A 23,589-nucleotide genomic window follows, 5' to 3' on the forward strand; every position below is an offset into this window, starting at 1 on the left:
TGTTCTTATTGAACAATAAATTGCAGTTAAAGTTGAATCAGTAGGGGGTATATGACTAACTGGCAGGGAGAGCTAGGTGCAGGAGTGCGGTAAAGATGTCTGAGCTGAATGTGCACCTCTGTTTTGTTTAATTTAAAAAAAAACCAAAAACCTTTATTTGCAAAATATAAATCTATGACGCATGTCTGTGATAGGACCAGCTAGCAAAAGAACCCACTTGAATGTAAGAATAAAATGGAAGGTGAGCTTTAAGGCAGCACGTGCATGGCAAATGTATGGTGTTACCTTATCTAGCGGGTATAGATAGGAGAAGTGGACCGTGGAACCAAGACAAAGTATTGATTGATATGGTCTCATGGAGCAGATGGTTACTCAGAAGTTTATTGCTGCCTATAAACTTCAGTTCCTAGGGTTGCCAGCAGCTCCTTATTTTTTCATCTCCGTACAACAATATCAGGAGTTGCTGAGTGCTGTAAAAAGCAGCAGAAAGATCCCTGGTGAATGTAGGTGAATGCTGTTTACATATAAAATAAAAAATAATAATATCAGGGGGTGGGGATGCTAAGAAAACAGTCTCTTATTTTTGAAATACTATGTTGGCAACCCCAGTCCCTAGTCACAGCTCAAACCACATCTGATGATAAAGTACAATTTAACCCTTTCCTGAGTCATTTTGAAAAAGACGGTATCTATAGAAAGGAAAAAGCCCAAGGGGCAAGCAGTGCTCATTCCAATACAGTACATGCTACATTTCGGGTGGATTACAAAAATCAGCCAACCAGAAAAAGGTCGGGGGGAGAGAAATCCTCTATTTTATTTTGCTTCCAAACAATACTTCACTCTGTGCAAAAGCACAATTCCCAGCTGGGAATTCAGGCGCTGAAAAGGGGGTTTTAGAAAGAGCTCCAAGAACCCGGCCCATGCAGTCTGCAAACATGATGCTGTAATAACACAATACTATAATCAAAGCATTTTAATAATTCCATATAATAAATGTCATGCCGAGTGAATAATTCCCTATAACCCTAAACAGTTAGTAGGTGCCAGAAAACTGCAGAGCCGATCTGTTAAGCTCCTCTGGCAAAGGACCTTTGACTTTCATGAGGTAAATTTAAACCAGATGATGGACTCTGGGTGGTCGTCACTGCATTCAGAATGGTGAACATTGTTTAAAAGTGCGTCACTGAAACAATATAATCCAAATATTTAGACAGCAATGGTGCAGAGAAAGGGCAGGGCAACAGCACCTCAATTTCCCAAGTAATCATTGTAGCTGATTCTCAGACTACATTGTCAGATATCAAATCTGCACAGCCAAAGAAAGTCTGCTTGTCTGTATCTGGCATGTACTTGCTTTGCCAGTCCTACGCAAATAACCACACGTGAGCCATTATCCCACTATGCACTTCAATAAGCCCTCTGCAATATTCCACATACTCGTGGTTCTATTTGCATATGTTCAACAACATATTCAGTAGCCCTCTGAAAACACATTAATAACCCTATGCAAAAATATCCTCACATGAAAACCTGTGCAGCAGGGGTCACCATTCAATGATGATCAGCTCAACCTGTCTTACTGCAAACTTTGTGGTTAGTTCCACCTAAACAGTACTTCCTGCTGCTGCCTCCTACTCATATTAGAGCTGTTCCCTATTCTGTAATTGCTTTGGTTATTTTTACAGTTAGCAGTTTTCATTGGATGGCAGCTGGCCTCGGTCATAGCCTTCCTTTCTGCCTCCACCTGCCATTGGCATTTCAGGGACTCTCTCAAAGCAGAATCCACCTTTACAAAGAGTTGACAGACTTCACCCCAGTTCCTTTCCTCCTGACAAGTTCTGGCAATAATCCAATTTCACAGTGCTGGGGATCTTTAGCTGGTCTGTAAATCTAGAGCTATCTGATCTTGCTGCAGGTGAATAAGAACCATATGAAAACAGAATCCCCCTGCAGCTCTGGAGGGATTAGATGACTGATGGGACAGGAGCTTTGTCTCTTCTGCTGCTTAAGAGATTTGAGAGAGAAGATTAAAAAGGGCTAAACAGAAATGAGGGTGGCATGTTTTTCCCCCACTGATTTATTCTGCACTAGACTAGCCTTTTTCTCTGAAGCCATTAGGGAAGTCCTTGTCCAGGGCCAGACTCACTGTGAATGAACCAGGCACATCATCATGGCTGAGACTTGAACTGCAAATGCACCCACAGTACTGAAGGCCAGGCTGAGGCTCTGCAAAAAAAATCAGAGCCTTTGGGTCTAATTCTCCTTGTGTCGTCATTTGCACCAGTGCAAAGTGAGTATAAAATGCTACCAAATGGAAATAGCAATGATTTGTATCCACTTTTCACTTATTTTCACTGGCATAAATGAATATACAAGGTGCAGGGCAATGGAGCAGGGGTCACACCTGTACCATAATTAATTAGCTTCATCCCAGCCTGAGAGGGCGGGACTAAGGAGGATCAGGTGATAGCTTAATGAACACCTGGACCTTATAGAAGGCTGGTGAGAGATCAGTTTGAGTGGAATCACAGGAAATAGTCTTGCTCCCAAGGAAGGCCCTGATTCAGGGTCTGAAGGAGGATAGGGACTCCAAGGGAACTAGCCTTAGGGCTGAGTGCTCAATCCCAGAGCCAGAAAGACTCTGAAAGGTAGCTAAGAAAGAGGGTGGGAACAGGGCCTAGAGGGTGAGCTGAAGAGAAACCCATGAAGGGTAGAAGAACCTTTTTATTTGTTGGGCCTTCTTAGTTTGTACTTGTGCCACCCCAGAAGGGGATAAGTTTTGTTTGTGACATGGCCAGAGAGCTAAGTTGCAACTCCAGCACAGACTGGTCTGTGCAGAGCCAAGGAGATCCCCCTTGAGGAAAAAATGGAGGCAAGAAGTGCTGTCACCACTATGTTTGGCCAGCAGGAGGCACTAGAGGGTGGCCATTCCCTATGATACAACACCCTTGGTGTGCAGTACATTTCAAGATGTTTCCTAACCAAAACTAGGAGCAGTTCTCTCTCAAGGGGCAAAGATAGACCTGTCCCTAGGTGAAGATCATTCTTTTGCAGGGTTAAATGAGGAAAATGCTAGTAATGGCAAATGGAAGCCCAGCATGGTTGCAGTATGGTTTTCCAGCGTTACATACGAGGCATATGATGACCTGTACTGGATGCCAATGTTATGTCAATGTGCTACCTCATTTCCATATTAGTTATCTTTGGCCAGGGATGGGTATAAATCATTAAATAGATAGAAAGGGTTGAATTAAGCATCTGTCAAGCATTCACATGACAGGATTAAATAAGTAATATAAGTGTAATAGAGTGCATTGACTGGTGTAAAGTTCTACAACAGGATCAGAAGCAAAAATCTTTAAATGTTTTGAAGAACATCTGATAAGTAGCATTGCCACTGGGCTCTGGCAAAGGAACTAATTGGCAACGGGCAGTAAATAACGAAGTGAAGTTATCTGCAGAGAACTGTCATTATGATCACAAAGTAAAGCACCAACTGCCTCTGCACTAACAATTGCAGCCAATGTAGTGGTTTCATCAGTAGAAACAACATCTCTGGTTGCCAGAGAATGCAGTTGCAGTTCATACTCCGCAGTTCTGAATAGGCTCAATAGCCACAAACCCCTCACTTCTCAGATGCAAAGCAGCAGCTAATGTTATCAGGTGACCCAGGGCCAGATCATCAGCTGTATAAATCAGCATGGCCATATTGACTTCAATGGAGCTGTGCCGATCTACATCAGCTGAGGATCTGAGTCATACATTGGAGAGCTTAGGGTCCATATGGAAGACACCGGGAACAAGGAGAACAAGGGCTCCAGGGAAAACAGTGGTAGAAAAGATTGTGCAGTGAAAATGCAGCCAATTATTATAGGAGGACAACTGAAGATAAAGAAGATTCTAGGTTGTCACTTTCTTGTGCTGGAGACTTCTGCTGTTTCAACGCTGTTGCTTGTACTAGTCTCCAGGATGCTCTAAAGATAGAGCCATCAGCATTATAGTACCAGACGATGAATCTTTGTACGACGGGCCCCAGGCATGAGCCATTGCCTAGGAGTGTTACTAGAAGCTGTGAAGGGCACTGCCCTTTTCCAGTAGGTTTGCACTGTACTGAAAAGTGCAACATTGGCAGGTGAAATGTCTTAAAGGGTTCTCAGGTTGTCACTGAGGTGGAGGCTATTTGCTGCTATTTCTCTTTCAGTTTTTCTAAGTCCAGGTGCCATTTTATTTTGAGTCCATCAGGAAATCAGTGTAAACTGGCCTGGACTCCTGGGACAGATCAGATTTGTCGTTGGTCCCAAACCTTTGGTATTTTATGTTATTTGCTACTTACAGTTTCTGGCTAGTGTGGTGTATATTTGAGAGCTGGGATGATCATTTTTTCAGTGAAAACTCAGCTGAGTCTATATTGCAGGATTTTCACGGTGCTGTAGCAGATGCACCTCTGAGTCTCCAATAGCCTGCTTATCCTTTGAGCCAATCACCAAGGGCTGCTTTGACCAGGCATTGTCTCACCAGTGGTTCAGCCTGTGTTGGGGCTTCTAGCTTCTGCTCCTCCTTCTTACATCTAAGGTTCCTTTATGTTTTAAAGGCAAACTTCGCCAGTTTTCAGTCATGCAGCTTGAAAGTTTGTGCAGTGAGAAGAAACTCTTTGCACTAGGAAGCCACTGTGAGACGTTTCTGAAAACAATGTTTTTAATCACAGCTGGTATTTCTGAGCCTCCAGCGTGAGACCATCATTTCTCTGAGGAAACTAACATTGTGTATGACCCCAGCAGTGAATTTCCATCCAGGTTTTCATGTAGGTTTATCAATCATGAGCAAGCCAAAGATGTCCAGGTTGTGCCTGTCCCTGTGTGTGTGAACACCCTCCATTCATGTGTGTCACTGGGCTTGGAGCCAAGAAACAAGCAAGCTCAGTTTAAGTGATGTCCTTGCCATCTTTGGCCAGTGTGGCGCTACACTGAGGGGTACATTTCCATTGACTTCACCAAATCACCCTACCAAGGCGGTGTCTTCCCTCAATGTGGGAATGAGAAGAGTCTGTCCAATCAGCTTCTACTTTATCCCTCTCAGGTTTTCTTCCATTAAGTAAGTGGCCCATTGCCCTACTGAAGCACAAGGCCTGTGCACCCATCTACGCACACTTTGATGGTTTGTGTGCCCTATGCTAGTGCTCTGCACCGGCTAAATTTCACTTCCTGCAAAGGTGGGACAGCAGTGCAGTACATCACATCTCCACAGTGCCGGTAAACGACTTACTACCTTCTCTGTGACCTGACTTCCTTTGAAAACAAGTGTCCTGTATTCCGGTTACAACATAACACAGCATAAGGCTGTGTGATTTAGACCAGGCTCGTCTGCCTCCAATCAGTGGAAACATAACCTACCACGTTAACAAGTCTGAGGGCCAGATCAGTGGAGTTACCCCAGCTGAGGAAGTTACTGAAGCTATGCCAATTGCCACCAGCTGAGAATCTGGCACTTGGTTTTTAGTTCACAGTGAGGCAAAATGGGGACATAGCCACCTAACAATCACTCTTGGGAGCTGTTATTCTGTTACTGTCGATAATAGCTCCCCAGCCCTGCTCATTACAACCTTAACATAAACATTCACAATGCACCCAGAGGCGATGTAAAAATAAATACCTTTTAGAGAACGCATTTAAAGATGTCACGTTATATGGTGGAAAACTGCAGTGCAGTATAAATGAGATTGTAATTATTATCGTCAGTTATAAGAAGGAGAGAATCACTAAGATTTCCCATTGCCCAGCACCACATGCTCTCATATACACCAGGACACAGTGAGTGCAGAGTGGGTGTAAAATGCCACCACTCAGATTTAGTAGAATGTAACTGCCCAAGATGCAGAGCATCGGAGAAATTGGCCCCAGTGTCTTTAAGGGCCACACATACACGAAAAGGCCATAATTAATAATCAGAATGTCAAGGTCACAATGGGACTGAGAGGAGGAGTGGAAACATGCCCTTTCCCACTAGGAAGTAGTGGAAATGAGAGTGTTTCCAAGCTGTAAGGTAAGCTTTCCCTATACGTCTTTTCCCGAAGGCTGGAGGAAGCAGCTCTTAAACTAAACAATTTAATTTTAGGACTTGTCTTACAGCTGCTTTGCAACTTTCCAATTCCCAGTGCATTGTAACAGGAGAGCCGTTTCCTCTCGTCCTATTTTGCATCATTAAACTGTGGCCCCTGCTGGGAAGTATTAGTAAAATGGCAGCTCCTACCAGGAGAGACACCAGCCTCATTGACTGACACTTGACAGTTGCAGACACTGACCCTGGGAAGGGGATTGTTTCAAAAGTGCTGTGACCGTTCCTGGCAGGAGTGTACACAATATCAGACCAGTGCAGTGAGCAGAGCTGGGTTTGCGGCACCTGGCACATGCACAGCGGGCAAATTAGAATGCACGGGGATGGGGGACAAAAGGCTACCACCGACAGAAAAGGTGACTGCCTGTCTCCATGTTAAATACCCCTTGGGGTGGCTCCAGGCTGGTAGTAGGCATAGTGGGGATGGTGGGAAGCCAAGCGTTGTGTCCCCATTGCTATGGTGCTACTCTGGGCTCTCTTTTAGATCCAATACAGATCAAATTGGCCTTCTCCGGGACGGAGTGCGTAGATACCTGCAGCTCCCGGCTGACCAGACTGTTCTTATACTGCATGCAAAAGTCGCACAGAAATCATACGGGAGTGAAAAAAGGTAGGAGAATCGCCTGCCTTCTTATACAGCCCTGCCTTTAGATCGCGCCTTCCAATAACCAAACTCTTAAAACTCCCTTTTGAACTTCCTAGGGCTTTGTTATCTAGTCTGATGAAGCAGATGAGCTAACATAACCCCAGTGTATTCCACTGCCTGTATCTTTCAGCCTTCACATAGCCAAATAGTACTAGTCATTGATGATAATTATTATGGTGGTAGCACCTAGGAGGCCCAATCAGGGACCAGGGCTCCACTGTGCTAGGCACTGTCCAAACAAATAACAAAAAGGTGGCCCCTGCCCTGAGCACCCTGTCCTGGATTAATGACAGGGAGGAAGGGCTGAACACTGACCCCTGTTGGATGCCGCTGGCCATTTCACCTCCCAGTTGGAGTGCCATTGGCAAGCGGTCTTTGCTGCTGCCTGTCCTCACTCCATTTAACATTCATTGTCCAGGTCAGTTGGATTCCATCCTCCTTCCCCCTTTGCCATTCTCTCCTTTCCTCTGATCTTCCCTCTCATGCTTTTCTCTCCCCTCCAGTCAGCTCTCTCTCTCTCCTGAGGGTGTTGAGAGTGACCCTAGTCTACTGAGGGTGGGTTTCACTTTTTTTACTCCCTCTCCCACCACTGGATCAATGCAGGATACTTTTCACAGACGTGGGCCCAGGCTGTAGAGTTGAGATCCAAACTTCCCCAAAGGATAGCTCTGAGTGCTTAGTTTGGTCCATTAGAGAGATGGCAGCCAGCTGCAAAATGCAGATCCAGATCCAGCCGTCTCCGGAGATTAGGAGTGTTTGGATCTGGCATTTTGGTTCAGGCCCATCTTAAACAGCCCTGGGATTGTTATCCTCTTGGGGCGCTGAGCCAGCGAGTGGAGCTGCTGCGTCACTGGGGCTAACCAAAAACATAGCCTTGGCACACCCTGGTTCAGATATGGTGCAAAGGATGCTGGGAAGCAGGTTTTTGTGGGTTTGGCACAAAAAACAGAAGCAAAATCTAAAAAGTGATTACGAGCTGGCACCTAACTTCTAGGTTAAAGTTTAAATAAGCTAGTGCTATTTTTTTGCTGGATATTGGGATTCAGGGTCCTACGCTGTAGCTAACTTGTTTAAATAAACACATATCCAGGGACATTAGGATCCAGAAATATGGAACCATCCCAGACTGGTGTTTTCACTGCTAACGTTTTACACAGGATCAATATGGGATGAATCTGCACCATTCACATGAATTGCAAAGACAGTGGAAACCCAAATAAAACACAGGAAAATGTGTTTCCAAAACATTGGCTATAGATTTGTTTGCATAGGTCTCAGGAGCTAGCTGTGAATACAAACTGTGTTCTCAACCTGCTGAAACTTCCACATTCCAAGCTGAAAAAGTCACTGTGACAAATTCTCCCTTCACTCAAGGAGGGAAGATCTGAAGTCTGCTTTCCCTAAGGGCCCTCTCAACCATCTGCCCTAGGGCAGGGCTGGCATGTTCCACTAACAGAGCACCTGATAGATGTGGCTGCGCGTGCAGACATCTGGGGCAGGAGGATCTGGAGATTGTGGCAAGAGGCAGTCTCACCTTTCTGGCACTGTGCAAGACACTGGTTGTGATTGGTTTGTCATGCAGGGAGGAGAAGCTAAAAGAGCTGCCTCAGCACACGCTAACTCATGCGGTCACCTTTGCTAATGGCACTCCGTATGCTTGCACAGTTGCTGCCTTCGCGTCCTCCGCAGGTGCTTCAAAGTGGGGAGGTTAGGGACATGCTCTGCTCAGGGTCTTCAAACATCAAGATGGGTAAAGCCATTACTGCCTGATAGGATCTTAAAGCCAGAATCAGGTTTAATTGTGCAACCGTATCCATCTCCTACTGGAGGAACCATGGGGGGCTCGCACGATGAGAGATGGTCACAACATGGCAGAGTATTTAGAACAAACAGAGAAAGGAATAATGAACACATTGAGCTCCCTCCCATTGTGATCCCAACACCTGTCAGGGTGGTCTAGGTATATTTCATCCTGCCGGACAATGGACTAGTTCAGTGGCTCTCAACCTTTCCAGCCTACTGTGCCCCTTTCAGGAATCTGATTTGTCTTGCACACCTCCAGTTACACCTCGCTTAAAAACTATTTGCTTACAAAATGAGACATGAAAATACAAAAGTGTCACAGCGCACTATTGCTGTAAAATGGCTTACTTCCTTATTTCTACCATATCATTATAAAACAAATCAATTGGAATATAAACATTGTACTTACATTTCAGTGTACGGTATATTGAGCGGTATAAACAAGTCATCGTCTGTATGAGATTTAGTTTGTACTGACTTCGCTAGTGCTTTGTATATAGCCTGTTGTAAAAGTAGGCAAATATCTCAATGAGTTAATATCCCCCCTGGAAGTCCTCTGTGTACCCCTGGCTGAGAATCACTAGACTAGCTGACCTCTTGAGGCCCCTTCCTCTCTGATTCTATGCCTGCAAGGACCCACCATTGGTTATGCAGACTGCATGACTGCACTCTTAGCACATGTCTGCACATGCAAATACAGATGCAGTGCAGGCATCCACATTTTTCTGAGGGCATCTCCTGTGAAAACACACTCTGAGATGTGATCAGCCTTATGATTTCTTCCCTCACTGATGTAGCCCTTCTAATTTTTATAACTGTCCTCTCAATGTTTCAAATCTAAGCTGCTTGCCAGATTAATTCCCTACAGTACCAGTTCCATCCACCTGTCATTAGAGATAGCAAAGCATTCGAGCATTTGGTGCTGTAGCACAGACCTGCTCCAGGTATATGCTGGCATTAATGACACCAAAGCAGATGTGTCTAAGCATCTCTCACTTTGTGACTACAGAGTCTTCTTCATTGCTTTTCAATCACACAAAGAAACAACCCTTCTTGGTGAAGTCCCTTACCTTAGTGTTCACTTAACAAAGGGGCTCTTTTGTCTCATCAGGTTTTTCTGCCCCCCACCGTGTGTTTATCTGACTGGACCAGGATGGAAACTGAAGCAGGAACAGATAAAAGGTAAAAGGAGGAGAAAGCCACATGTGCCTGGAGAGCAGAACTCCTGCTGCTCATCCACTCCCAACAAGCTGAACTGAGCTAAGTGGGAAAAGTTGTTTGCAAATATTCATTCAGACCTGAAAAGGCATTTCAGTCTGAGTGTATATTTGACCTGTTAGTGTTTTGAGTGCTGGAGCTTTAACAGAGCGAATACCCCTGACAAATGAATCCATAGTTCATATACTCAAACAGATCCCAAGGCTAAATTCATCAAATTATATATTTGTCTAGCTCTATTAGCAAGTCCATAGGAAAGGGTAGAGTGGGGGTGATGAAAAGCAGCTAAGAAAGAGATGGAATTACGCTTGAGCTCCTGGGAAGAAGCAGCCCATGTTCCATCCTCAGGACTGATACATTGGAGAGGATCTAAAAAAAGGAAATTACAAATGCCAAAGATCAGAGGGCAGCTCCTCTAAGGGGCGAGTCTGAAGGTACCACATGTGATCTTCTTAGCAGAATGGGGACAGGACATGAGAGGAGAAATTATGCATGGAGGCAAAGGGGGTTGAGACCAGGAGTTGGTCCAAAATTTTTCATGAAAATCTTTTATCAGTGAAAACCGGCTTTTCTGTACAACGGAAATTTTCATGAAAAAATTTCATTGTCATAAAAACCACGTTCAAAGCTGAATTTTTAAAAAGTATTTATTGTGTTTTTCACAACCAAAAATGCAACATTTTCAGTTGTCAGCAAAAACCTGAAAAATTCCCCAGAAAACTTTTGATGAAAATGAAAAATGTTCAGTTGTATCAAAAATATATTGGGGGGGGGGGGGGGATAAGGGGAAGGGGAAGGGGAAAGGGAAGAAATCATTTCCAGACCAGCTCCAGCCAGTAATGAGGACTGAAGACAGAAAAGGGAGAGTCAGGCTAGCTGTCAGGAAAAAATTTTTGACCGTGAGATCACTTAGGGTATGTCTACCTTGAATGAAAAACCCGCAGCAGCAAGTCTCAGAGCCTAGGTCAATTGACTTGGGCTCAGGCTGCAGGGATAAAAATAGCAGTGTAGACATTCCCACTTTCATCTAGCTAGCAAGGCTAATATAGCAGTGAAGACAAAGCAATACGGAACCCAGCATGTGCTAGCAACGCAAATACGTACCCAGGGTTCCAGGTGTGTTTGTACAGTCTGCACCAGCGTCCACATCCCCGTGTCTTCACTGCTGGTTTTAGCTATGCTAATTAGACATATGCCTATGTGAACTGCCATCACACCTCGGACTGCAGTGCAGACATACCCGAAGAGCCACAGTCCAAGGGACCAATCACTGGGAGAGATTCAAGGGGCCCACCAACCAACCAGCCGAGAGCTTGAGAAAACACCACAACACCTGCAGCAGCAGTGCTCTGGTCATGCTGCCAGCTACAGGAAATGAATCTAGCCCACAGAGAGGGTTTGACAGCCTGCAGATTCATTGACACAGCAGGGGCTCAGAGAGGTGGTCACTCTGCTGAAAGGGGTGCTGAGTGCAGTGTCATTTCGGGATGGCAGTGTGCATGCTCATTTCAGACAGTGCAGGAGCTTAATTCTGATGTGACCTTCAGCCATTAGTCATGATCACTGTGAAACCATTACTATATAAACAGTACCAGAGTAATTAGCATTTAAGGAGCGTGGGTGCCCTTAAGGCTAGGAAATGCCGCAGTTGGTGGCCTGCAGAACTGGATGAAAGTGTTCTCGGTGCTGGTAAAACATGCAAAAAATGTCACTTCACTGGGTTTCTGGAAAAGCAAAATGTTTGCAGTTGCCCCCGTGCAGCTCTGACCCAGGAGGCAGTAGCAGCACCCCATTATTTTTGTTATTCACTCACTGAGCGCCCCAAAGCATGTAAGGCACCATGCAGAAAATGAATAAACAAAAAAGACACAGTGAAATCCTGGCCCCATTGAAGTCAAGGGTAGTTAGGCCATTGATTTCAGTGGAATCAAGGATTTCACCCCCAGCCCTGTCCCAAAGAGCTCACACCCCAAATGACAGATAAAGACACCCCAAGTGGTAGCAGCAAACGTTGGAGTGGGGATAGTGGGAGGGGAGGACAAGGGTGACGAATGTCCTGTCATGAGTATTTACAGTCATTCTAGTCCCAGCTTGGTGGACCCATTCAGTGTAGCTCTATATCTCTGGACACATGCCCTCATCCATCCTTGCTGTGTGTTGTGTATGTTCACATGTCAAGACACCCTACGTATTTACGATGAGAGAGTGGAACCAGGGGCTTCTGGAATGCACTCTGGGGAAGGGAGTGTGCAGCACAGTTGGGAGAAGGTAAAAGAGTTTGGAGGGATGGAGAGACAGGGACATGGGAAGATGGGAGGCATGAGGAAGAGAAGGGAGGTGGAGGCAGGGATCAGAAGGAGGGGGAGAAAGCCTGGTGAAGCAGGGCAGTTGGGGGAAGCTGCCTGGCAGTCTATTGTCGAAGGTGTCCAGGGCAGGGAGGGTGAGAGGCAGGAAAGCAGCATCTCACATCAGGGCATCTGGAAACTAGAAGCGACCTAGTGTCCCAAAGGGGCTGCACTCTGGCTGCTGGGGAAGTTCACATGCCCGTGCCCTCTCAGGGGGGCAGTAGCTACCCAGTCCCCTCTTTCTCTCTCAGCCCTCCACTGCCTCCAGAAGTCAGGGCAGCGGCAGTCCAGAACCTCTCGCTCCAGGATCCATGGTCCCAGCTCACTTGGTCTTAGCTGGTGTCCCGTTTCAGTGCCTGGGGAATGTTTCTCCTTCTCTTTTCCAGCGACGGATTTGGGAGAGGCGAGTTTCAGGGTGTGCGGGTACATGGGGCTGGACAGCATGGGCAGCAGCCACATGGAGACCCAGAAACTCAACTTTGAGGAACAGCCCGACTCCAAGGTAAGCTGAGTAAAGCAACTTTCCCGACACACACTCACACAACACCTCTCTAGGCTCTTCTGCCCCATACTTGACATCTCCCTGCAGCATTTTCCCCCACCTGCTTTGGGGTGTGTCAAGCGTCCTTCCCTCTCTCCTAGGGTGACCAGATGTGTCGATTTTATAGGGACAGTCCCAATATTTGGAGCTTTGTCTTACTTAGGTGCCTATGGCCTCCCAACCCCATCCCGATTTTTCACACCTGCTATTTGGTCACCCTACTGTCTCCTCTGGTGTTGGGGCATGGTGCTGTCAGTCCTTGGGAGGCAGCCAGGACCACCTGGCACCTTCTGATGGGAGTGCTCTTCAGGAACGGTGTAATATTTCATGGACAGGCTCAGGGTCAGTGCAGGTATGTGGGGAGAAAAGGAGGGAGGGGGTCAAGGAATCCCTTTCCTCTCTGGGACCATCTTCAGGGCAGCTTTGCATTCCTGGGGTGTGATACACCTGCGCTGCAGAGATTCAGGATCCACACAGCCTGCAGAGGACAAGAACCATTTGCATAAATTCTCTGTTCTCCCATGAAACTAGCATGAAGTGAATATTACTAAGTAATAATAATAATTAGTATTGAGAAGCTCCTAGGAGTTGCAGACACAGACCAGGATCCCATTGTGCCAAGTGCTGTCTCAATGTAGAACAAAGGGAGAGTTCCTGGCCCAGAAAGCTAGTAGGAGTAGTGCAGTACTCCAGTCATGGCCATTCTTGGCATCTGCCACTGCTTAGAGGAGGGATCTTCCAGCCATAACCTGTGCAAAGAGACTGGTTTCCAGCAGAAACCAGCTCAGAATGATGCCTACCTGCGCAGGCAGAAGAAGTCAACTCTCAGCAAGAGCAGCTCTAGCACAGAGCCTCCTGGAGGAGGTGAGGGGGGAATAAACAATTCCCAACTAAGACAGGCTCCTAGCAACTCAGCCAAGGGAAGCTTTTTCTTGGCTCCATCTGCACAGAGCTCAATGGACACCAAAGGCTTTTGGCTCAAGTCTCCTTTGCAGTGACATGCTGGAATCCCACACAGAGCCCAGCCCTTGAGGGATGCTTTGCTTTTGGATTAACTCTGCTCTACCCTCCTGTTACCAGTTGGCGGATGCACCAGACATATCTGTCATGTACAAATGAGGAGGTGATCGATAGATCAGCTTGCAAAATGTGGGCACGGCAGTACTCTCCTACCTGCAGGAAAAGCTGGCATTTCACTACCCTCTACCACCTGCCAGTGGGTAGGATAGGAAGACCAACCTCCCATGCCAGCACAGGAAGAGGTCTACTGCTCGGACGTTGGCAGAATAGAAGCAGTAGCTATGAGTCCCTAAGGTTCTGCTTCTCTTTTCCGCTTCTGCTACCTACTGAGACTCCCTAAACCCAGGGGGACAGTTTTAGTTTTCTGGACAATCTTGGAGTTGTTTGAATGTTTGCTGCTGCTCAAAGGAAGCTCAGCTTCCTAAAATCTATTGCTTCCCCACTGTCTTCCTCGTGACTTCGCATTTCTTCCTCCTTCTGAATCAATCTTTTCTCCCGCTCTGCCATCTTCACGTGGCAGCTAGAAAAGTCAGACAGCCTCTCACGGCTTGCAAGGAACCCTGTCTTTCTTCCTCGCCATCATTTCAGCTTCCCAGCTCTCATGGCTGAAGGACTGCCAGGGATTACAGAGTTTCCCCAGCCCCAAGTATTCTCCTGACAAATGGCAATGCCACTCATCACAAAATGAGAGCGTGTTCTTTCATTTACAGATAAACAGCTAACGAAAACACTGACCTGTCACACACGTCAAGAGCTGGAGCTATAACCTGGCATCTTCTTATAGGGAAAGAAATATATCAAGTATTATCTTGGGGCTCTGAAGAATGTGGGGCCTGGGGTTGGCCAGAAACATTACAAAAAGGACCTTTGTGTTTGCAGTGCTTCCCTCGCAGCTACAGCAAGGCATATCAGTGCAGACGAAGCGCCAGGATGACTGGGAAACTGTAAACCTAGGGAGATTTCTTGTGTTATGTGGGTAACTCACATGTGAACATTAATTTCCATTTGGAATTCTCTAGCCCCAATGTAAATAAAGCCTCCACCATTCCTCAGCTCTTCACTCCACCTGAAATAACATCTCTAATCATTTCCCCCTTTAAATGAACCCATAGCTACTTTGAATGGACCCCATTATGTCCTAGTGGGAGCTGCTTTGTCCTGCAATGCATTTTCTTGGGTGTACCGAGGAAGGTAGTGATGGCTGGTATTGACTCCTGGTGAAGGGGGGTCTTGTCTTCTGGGCCCTCCACAGGGTCGTGCTTAAAAATCATTGTAAATACACACAGCACAGTGCAGGGTGGGCAATTTCCTTTCTGAAAACCCAAAGCACATAAGGAAGGACAGAGAAGAACAGCCATCTGACTCCTGCAGCCCCCAGCTGGTCTCTCATCACCACACCAGCAGAAAGGGCATCCTTTCACTTGTCTTTGTTGGTATAAGGTGGACATTGAAACCATTTAGAGTGTGCGCATTATTTAAGATACCCCTTCAAGGGAGGCACGAACATTGTTCAGAGAGCTGAATATTCATCCAGGTGACTAACAGGAGCTAGCTGGTAGCACTGAGCACACTTCACTTCTGATTCACTTCTGCATACATTATCATGCTCAGATTGGGCAGGAATCGGGCGCAGGTTGATTTGCTGGGTTAATGGATTATCTGCCATTTACACCCTTGCCTAATGTCAGCCATGAGAAGGAGCCTTGTTGCTCTCCCTCTCTCTGTATTACTGATGATGATAGTACCCAGAGCCCCAGCCAGGATCAGGGCCTCCCTGTACTGGGCGCATTGTAAACACATATGAAGATATAGTTCTAGCCCCAAAGAGCATACAGTCTAATGTCCCACCCTACTAATGTGTTCATGCTCATCCTTACACTGAGTCGAATGGCACCACTTGTGTGTAAAGGTCAGCATGTGAGTAAGCGTTTGCGTGATCAGGACCCATGCTAACCATCTCCGATAGGTAGAGAGATAGCAACAAACACACATGGCAAAGTTTCTCTTAGCTTGCTGTCTCTCTACCTAGCTCGCCAACCCAAACCCACAAAGGGAGCGTTTCAAAAATAGCCACTTCCACTCTACAGCACTTCCACTTCAGTGTGAAGTTTCATGAGGAAGTTCATTTCCTGTGCTTCGTGTGACATTTTGTGCTGACAAGAGAAACCCAAAATGTCACATCATCAACATTCCAAGGAAAAGCAAAAAAGTTCCAGGAAACAAAATAATTTGGAACAAAATGGTGAAGATTTTCATGCAAAATCCTGCATTGATTTTTTCCCCCTTGTTCACATATGTTCTAGTTTTAAAGTTCTTTTGCCTAAAAAAACCTGACCAACTAATTGGCCACAATTTGATATGGTAGAAGGGCTGATAGGGCCATGATCCCAGTCTCTAGGGGCTCCTGGCTTCTTGTCATTTCCTCTTTTCTGCAATCTAAACTAAAGAGCAAACTCCTTGGAGATGAACTGTGTCTTGTATTTGTTGTCTGGAAAGCACCATGAGCATCCTTACACTGATTGTAAGCATCTGGGGGCAGGGATTGTCTCATTTGTTCTGTGTTTGTACAGCGCTGTGCACAATGTGGTCCTGGTCTATGACTGGGGCTCCTTGATGCTACCGCAATACAAATAGTAAATGCTGCCAACGATCGTGCCCCATCACTGTGATAGTTAGGTGTTCCCAAGTCTCCAGGGCCAGAAGATGCCATTTATTCCTTTAACCATACCCTGCAATGATTATCAATCTCTGCTCAGCCAAGTCTCCTGCCTAGAGATAACAGTTTATGAGCAGAGGTGGGTTTGTCAGGGGACCTTACCTGCACTAAGCGACCATGAACCAGTGCTACTGGCCAGCCTCTCGCTTTCACAACAAAGCAAGCTCCCCAGCTGCGAAGGAAATGAACCAGTGAGAAGGTATCTCTCTATGTATCTAGGGGTAGATATTTATATGTCCTTTCACTGAAGTATCTTCAGCGATGTTGTACCCAAAGACTCCAGGCACAGTCTCCACCCTTCTTACTTACAGGAGTTCAGCTGTGCCAAAGCACTCTACATCTCAGACACAGAGAAGAGGAAACATTTCCGGCTGGTTCTAAAGCTCTTCTTCAGCAATGGGCAGGAGATTGGCACGTTCCACAGCAAGCTGATCAAAGTGATTTCCAAGCCCTCGCAGAAGAAGCAGTCCCTCAAGAACACAGACTGTAAGTAGCGAAGGAGCCAGCTTCATCAATGGGAGCTGATTGCTGAAGGGGTTTTAACAGCAATCTCTCTGTGTTACTTTATATTCTCGGCCCCATTTCAGCTGTCTGAGTAGCTAATACCTGAATAGCTTTCTCAGATGCTTTGTCAGATTGGGGCATTGATATAAAGCAAACAATAAACTATCACAGATGGTGGATTGAGTATCGGCAGAGTCCTTATGCATGGCAGGCTTATGTACTATGGGCCCAAAGCCCAGTGAAGAATGGATCAGGGCATATTTATGTTCTTTCTTGAGAATTTATCCTGCCACATTGTGTAAATCTTTCATGCAGAACATTCTGTTCAATGATCTCACATACAGATAAAGCCATCAGCCACCCTTTATAAAAGTCCATCTCCGCTGGTACTCAGATAAAGGGAAAGCAGCCAGAAGGGGCTAGTATTCATTTCATGTTGTGTACACACACCAGCCTAGCCTCAGCCCCAGCGCGACAGCTCTCAGGAGTCTGAGAAAGGCAGAGCAGTGCTTTGAAACCACATGCTGATATGGACATCCTATAGGTCAGGGAAAAGCAACCCTGTAATGGATGAGATATGACTTAATAGGTCTTTTCTATCACTGATTTTGAAGATATTATGAAATATCATAATCATAATATCATAAATCATAAATATCATATCAGCAGAGCAGAAAAAGAATGGTTCCTTTCTTCACGGTCACAGGTTCTTCAAGGTGTTTTGTCCGCGTGGAACCCAGGTGTATGCACACCACCAGTGGCATCCCTGTGGACAAAGACTCATAGAAGAACAAGATTTTGTAACATGATGGTTCACTGCATTCTTTCTCCTGACTCTATGCAAAGCAATAACTGGCCTCTACAGCTTTCAGATCACTCAGCCACATTCCGGTATTTGGGCAGGCTGACACTGGTCACAGTGTGCTTCTACCAGTGCTAATGCCAGCATCTGTTTGTCTGCCTGTTTTGCAGTGTGCATCTCATCTGGGTCCAAGGTTTCCCTCTTTAACCGCCTCCGCTCCCAGACAGTCAGCACCCGGTATCTGTCTGTAGAGGATGGCACCTTCATCGCTAGCGCAAGGCAATGGGCAGCATTCACACTGCACCTGGGTGAGGACCTTCCATGTTCAGCAGACTCCAGCAGTACACACGAGACCGAATTCATTGCTGGGACACCCCCGATGAAGTCAGTTGGAGCTGTGTCCATTAACAGCAGGAATAGATTTGGCCACCCCAGAACAGCGATAGTGAAAGAAAATCCAATCCAATCTGAACAATGGCGCCTCCTGATTTTAACAAGTCATAATCACAAGTCACTAGAAGTACTTTTTAAAAAATGTCCAGAACCTCTGAAGCCAGCTTGCAGCAGGATGCCTGTGTCTTTTTGCAGCCCGCTGATCTTCCCTGCCTGCAGACAGAGCTCTGAGGGGGCTAGAAGGATGGGCCATTGGTTAGGTGGCTAGTCTGAGATTCTGGACACTTGGGTTCAAGTGTCTGCTCCAGCTCTAGCTTCCCATGTGACCTTCAGTCAGTCACATTGGCCCAGATCCTCAGATTTCCACAGACGTTAGAAGCCTAAGCACAGTTGAGGATATGGGCCTCGGCCCCGGGTCCCCATCTGTAAAATGGGGAAATAGCCCAGCCTTTCCCTGCCTCCCAGGGGTGTTGTGAGAATAAGGAGCAGGAGGTGTTCCAATACTACAGTGATGGGGCCCAGATAGCTACCAAAAATAGATACGTGGTGGTGCCTATTTTGACCTATGTTGGTTTCTCTGATACCTGCATGAAGTTATCCTCCCTGTGTGTTCCAGGAGAAGCAGCACCCACCCTAGTGGCTGTGCTCTCCTAGCTGCCTTAACTTCCCTTTGTCATTACGTTTGCCTCCTGGAGTCACAGAGTGTTGCCCGGACGCAGGAACAATCTGTTTCCTTTCTCCTGCTCTCTCCTGGGCTGGGCTTAGATCCTTCTCTGAGAAGGCAACAGCAGGGGAAGGGCTGCGAGCAGTCTCAGCTCATCCCTGACTCCCAAAGCCCTTTCCTCACTAGGGGCCTGATCCAGTGCCCTTTGAAGTCAGTGGAAAGACTTCCATTGACTGCAGTAGGCTTTGGATCAGGCCCTGAAAGCATGCTGGTCTTGAGCAAGGGCACTCAGGCCGTGTGTGTCCAAGGGCCATGTTGGCATGTGGCTGGCGCCTGATGGCCAGGCCTGCCTTGTATGCAACTTAAGAGATCCCGGCTGCCTCTGCAGGCTGCATTTACCCTTCAGCTTGAAGCTGCACAAACTGGAACGTACTTCGTACTAAGAAAGTTACCAGTTGCTTGGAGAGTGTCCAGGGGGAATCCCTCAGCCACCGGGGTGCCAGGCTCCATGGTGAGAGAATTCTCCTCTACGTGGCCCTGCAGCTGCTGCCTCCTTGCTGCTCTGGGCTGGTAACTCTCCATCTTCTTTTCTTTTCATGGGAAGCTGATGACCACTGCACCCGGGGTGAGTTCCCACTGCGGGAAGGGTACATTCGCTACGGCTCCGTAGTCCAGCTCATCTGCACAGCCACCGGCATTACCCTGCCTCCCCTGGTAAGAATTCCAGGAAACTCAGACACTGGCAAAGGTGGAGAATGCTTCTGGCTTCAGCCCTGTGCCCCAACTTTGCTCAGCCAGCAGTTGGCAGCAGTGCAGGTCACAGCCATCCTGACCTTAATTAATGAAGAGTGGCCCTTGGAGACAGCGGATCCCAGCATGCAATAGGGCCTGATGACTCGGGTCAGGTTGGAACCCTGCCTGCTGGGAAACGATACACCTCTGCAAGCCAGTAGCAAACAGGAGGGAGACAGGCGAGAATGAGGTGGGCTGATTTTGTTGTGTGTGTCCATGTCACGCAACAGGGGAGGGAGCAGGGAATTCCCAGAACCGGCCCCAAAACAGGTTTGATGTTGAAAAAATCTTGGAAGGATGAAAACGCTGAATTTTCTGGCGCTGGCGGTTCGCTCCAGGTCCTGAGCTGATCCCCCCCTGTGCAGCCAGTCAGCCCACATGTGTCCCCCTGCCCACAGATCATTCGGAAAGTCACCAAACAGTACGCCATGCTGGATGTGGACGAGCCCATCTCCCAGCTCCACAAGTGCGCTTTCCAGTTCCAGGGCAGCGATGGGATGTACCTATGCCTCTCGACCGAGAAAGTGATCCAGTTCCAGGTAACGCAGCGTGGCCTGGGAAAGTGGTCCGGTGCTAGTGAGAGCAAATGCCCTTCAGCTCCAGCTGCCTCTCAGTCCCAAATAAAATACAGCCCTTTATGTGCTCTGGGAACAGGGAGAGAACCCAGCCATGGAGACCTTACCCATACTGGGCCTGGCTCTAATTTTACCTGTCACTTTACTGCAACATGGCCATTCCCTCTCTCCTTTCCCACTTGGCCCTGCCCCTCTTGCCATAGTGTCAAATAGCCACGCTTCCATAGGGTTTTTTTTAAGCCAGGAGCATTTCAGGGTGATCCTTACCACTCCTTCGCGTCAGCACAGAGTTCATCTCCCTGGCCCTGGACTTGGAGCTGCAGCAGCTGCCCAATAATAATAGCAATATGCCTGTGTACAGCACCTTCCATTCAAGGCTCTCTGGTCCTTTTACAAAGGTCGAGAGGTATTATTATCCCCATTTGACGCAGAAAGGTGGAGTGACTTGCCAAAAGTCAAGCAGACGGTGGCAGAGTCAGGAATAGAACCCAGGAGTCCTGGCTATCAGTCCCCTGCTGTCACCGCTACGGTGCGTGGCCTCCGCGACATTGTGTAATTCCATGCAGGCATCTCCGTGTCCAAAGGAAGCGAACCGTGAGCTGCTGAACGATGGCTCCTGCTGGACGATAATTGGAACGGAGACGGTGGAGTACACATTCAGTGACAGCCTGGCCTGTATTCAGGATCCCGTGAGCCCAGTTCCACTTATAACCATGCTGGAGGTATGGAGGACTTTCCATCTTATCACCCTGTCAGAGGACAGGGCAAGGCTTTTGTTAACCAAGCTTATCAAAGCACAAGAAGCTGCAACTCGAAGTGGCTTCCCCTCTCCTAGCTCTGCATGTGCCTCTGACTCGCTCCCCCGGCCCCAGGCTTCTTGGCACACGCTGCCCTCTGTGCACAGGAATGGGCAGATTTTTCACAGATGATTTGAGGAATCAATACGTTTTGATCTTTTCCCTTCTGCTCAATAACCAGGCCTACTGTCGCCTCAGCACCCTCTCCCGGTGCCCACCCACAGCTCAGGGCCACGTCAGGGCCCTGCTCTCCTCTCCTGAGGTGGGGCAGGGCAGTGTGCGCTGCCCGCTCTTCTGCAGGAAGGACAGCAAGCCCTTCAGCAGGAATGTCACTTCATGCAGGACAGTATTGGGGCCGTGTCCTGCCCGTGAGGCACGTCATGGTGCAAGGTGTATAACCCCCTCCCATGTGCTCTGCTTGTAACAGCTGACGGGTGGAGGGGACGTAGCCATGCTGGAGGTGCAGGGCGAGTATTTCCATACAAATCTGAAGGTCTGGTTTGGAGATGTGGAAGCTGAGACGATGTACAGGTAAAGCAGTGAACCAGTCTGGTGAGCTGGGGTTTAGACACCGAGGGGGGGAGGGGGAGCAGACGTGGCACCCTTCCTAAAGGCTATGTCTGGGATGCCTTTTAAAATGTGTCGTCATTCTGGTCCCGAGGAGCTTTGCTTTAGGTGGGAGTTTTGTGCTGCGTATCCCACATGGCAAAACAGGACGAGTTGGGAAACAACACACACGTATACAAGGATCATAATTAGAGATGGAAAAAGCTTCAGAGGGCATCTGGCCCATTCCTGCACCAGCTCAGGATTGCTCTCGATGGACGTTGACTAGTGCACCAGCATTTACAGCAAGGGATCTCAGGCTGGGAGAACGGGTCCTCCAGGAGGGTGTTTCAGGAGCTACATGGTTGCGCCGTCTGAGGGGGGCATGAGGCAAAAATAAAACAGGGTGAGAGACTGAGCTCAAAGGGTCATACCATGGACCAGGAACCCCACCAAAACAGAGTGAGAAGGGAGACAGAGACAAAGGAGACTGGACAAATCAGGAGCCGCCATTATTCCAAAACTAAATGCCAGCCACCAGGTGGCAAAACAGAGCTTGTTCTATTCAAAGGCCTGTGGAGAGAGAGAGGCTGCATTAGGGTTGTGAGTAGGATGGGGCAGATGTTCCTCTCTGGAAAGGCTACATTAATATATGTGGTCTGTGTTTTTACTTCCCAGGAACCCCAAGTCCTTAGTGTGCGTTGTCCCTGACATCTCGGCATTTGGCAGCGACTGGAGATGGCTGAGATACCCCATCACCATCCCACTCTCACTGATAAGAAGTGATGGGCTGATCTACTCCAGCTCGTTCACCTTTACGTACACCCCAGAGCAGAGCTTCCTCCCGGCCCTGCAGGTCCTTCCAGAGCGGACACAGGACTCCGATACCTTACTCAACAGCATCCATCAGGAATTCACTAGGACCAATTTTCACCTCTTCGTGCAGAGCTAACAAGCTTGGAATGGTGGAGGATCTTCACAGAAGCAGGGCTTGGAACAAGGTCTGCCAGCATCCCTGAGGAACTGACATTAACATTGAGAGATGGGTACAAACATCCCTGTGGTCTGTAGGGCCTGGGGTTAGTCCCTTCCCAAGTGCTCTATCTGTGCATAAAATACCCAGTCTATTTTTTTAATTATTTGTTGAGAATTGTTTTAGAAGGAAGCATCATCCCTCTGTGAAATTTACTAACAAAGTGAACAACAATAAATCATGCCTCAAGGAGTGTTTAACTAGTTCAAGTGATTTTTTTACTAGACAATTTGCAGATTTCAAGGTTTAGATCTTTACCTGGTGTAAAATGACATAGTGTCATTGATTCATGGATTCATAGATTTTTAAGGCCAGTAAGGACAATTACAATCTCCAAGTCTGACCTCTAAGAGATTTTCACCCAGTAATTCCTTCGTTGTGTCCATTGATTTAAATGGAGCTATACTGATTTACAACAGTGAGAATCTGAGCCCATATGTACCCTTATTTGGGACCCCTAATGGGTTATGTCTTTAAAAAAAAATCTTGGATTTAAATAAAGAGGAACTTCAGTCAAAAGTAGCGCAGTCTGAGCTTTCCGAGCCATTACTAGCCCTGTCATCTCTCACACACTTCAATCTAGGCCTCAGTAGCAAATTGCTGAGTTAAAATTGCCTTAAGAAGAATCCATGTTTCATGCAACTGGAGTTCTGAGCACTGCACACAAGTGGGTTTGAAAGCTCTATTTAGAGTCTTCAGATGGCCGTGGCATCAAAAGGCCTATGGTATATTTTAAAACACACTGTTTTGGCAGTTGAGGTTGATTTAGAAGTGACTTAATTGCCAAAGCCACCCTGGCTTTTAACCTACACTGAACTCTCAGAGGTAAACAAGGTGGCCCAGAAGAAACGTGCTGCTGCGTAGCAGATTTCAGAATCCTGTGAGGGCTGGGAGAGCTTTCCAACAGATGACTCTTTCTTTCGCTCATCTAATTGCGGTTCTGCTCCTGGAGGATCCTCCTGTTTATGGCTGTTTTGCGGTCATGTGCAGTCTTGTGGCTGGCGTGTTTTGGATTATGCTACATGGGTTACTTTATTTCCAGTGGTTTGGGAGATGGATCGTCATGTTTTGCAATGTCCAAGT

The 23,589-nt window shown here is 47.2% G+C and overlaps 1 protein-coding gene across 1 annotated transcript; it reads left to right on the plus strand.

The window, feature by feature from the left end:
- The first annotated feature begins 5,960 nt into the window (after positions 1-5,960).
- On the plus strand, positions 5,961-22,693 carry RBPJL (recombination signal binding protein for immunoglobulin kappa J region like). Its single transcript, XM_067554560.1, has 11 exons — positions 5,961-6,034; positions 6,596-6,721; positions 9,672-9,742; positions 12,510-12,625; positions 16,712-16,886; positions 17,877-18,014; positions 19,368-19,477; positions 19,954-20,094; positions 20,697-20,852; positions 21,355-21,458; positions 22,152-22,693. The coding sequence occupies exons 1-11, from the start codon at positions 5,961-5,963 to the stop codon at positions 22,423-22,425; spliced, it is 1,485 nt and encodes a 494-aa protein (XP_067410661.1). The 3' UTR covers positions 22,426-22,693.
- Positions 22,694-23,589: the final 896 nt, after the last annotated feature.

Source organism: Emydura macquarii, unplaced genomic scaffold, assembly GCF_026122565.2.
Source record: "Emydura macquarii macquarii isolate MOO-44397 ecotype Brisbane River unplaced genomic scaffold, CSIRO-AGI_Emac_v2 contig_1483, whole genome shotgun sequence".
Classification (NCBI taxonomy): domain Eukaryota; kingdom Metazoa; phylum Chordata; order Testudines; family Chelidae; genus Emydura; species Emydura macquarii.

Excerpts from the sequence above, each read along its gene's own strand:
- RBPJL (XM_067554560.1), top strand. The coding sequence starts at position 5,961 with ATGGGACTGAGAGGAGGAGTGGAAACATGCCCTTTCCCACTAGGAAGT. Across the intron at positions 19,478-19,953 it reads GCATTACCCTGCCTCCCCTG|ATCATTCGGAAAGTCACCAA; the intron begins GTAAGAATTCCA and ends CCCTGCCCACAG. Across the intron at positions 20,853-21,354 it reads CACTTATAACCATGCTGGAG|CTGACGGGTGGAGGGGACGT; the intron begins GTATGGAGGACT and ends TGCTTGTAACAG.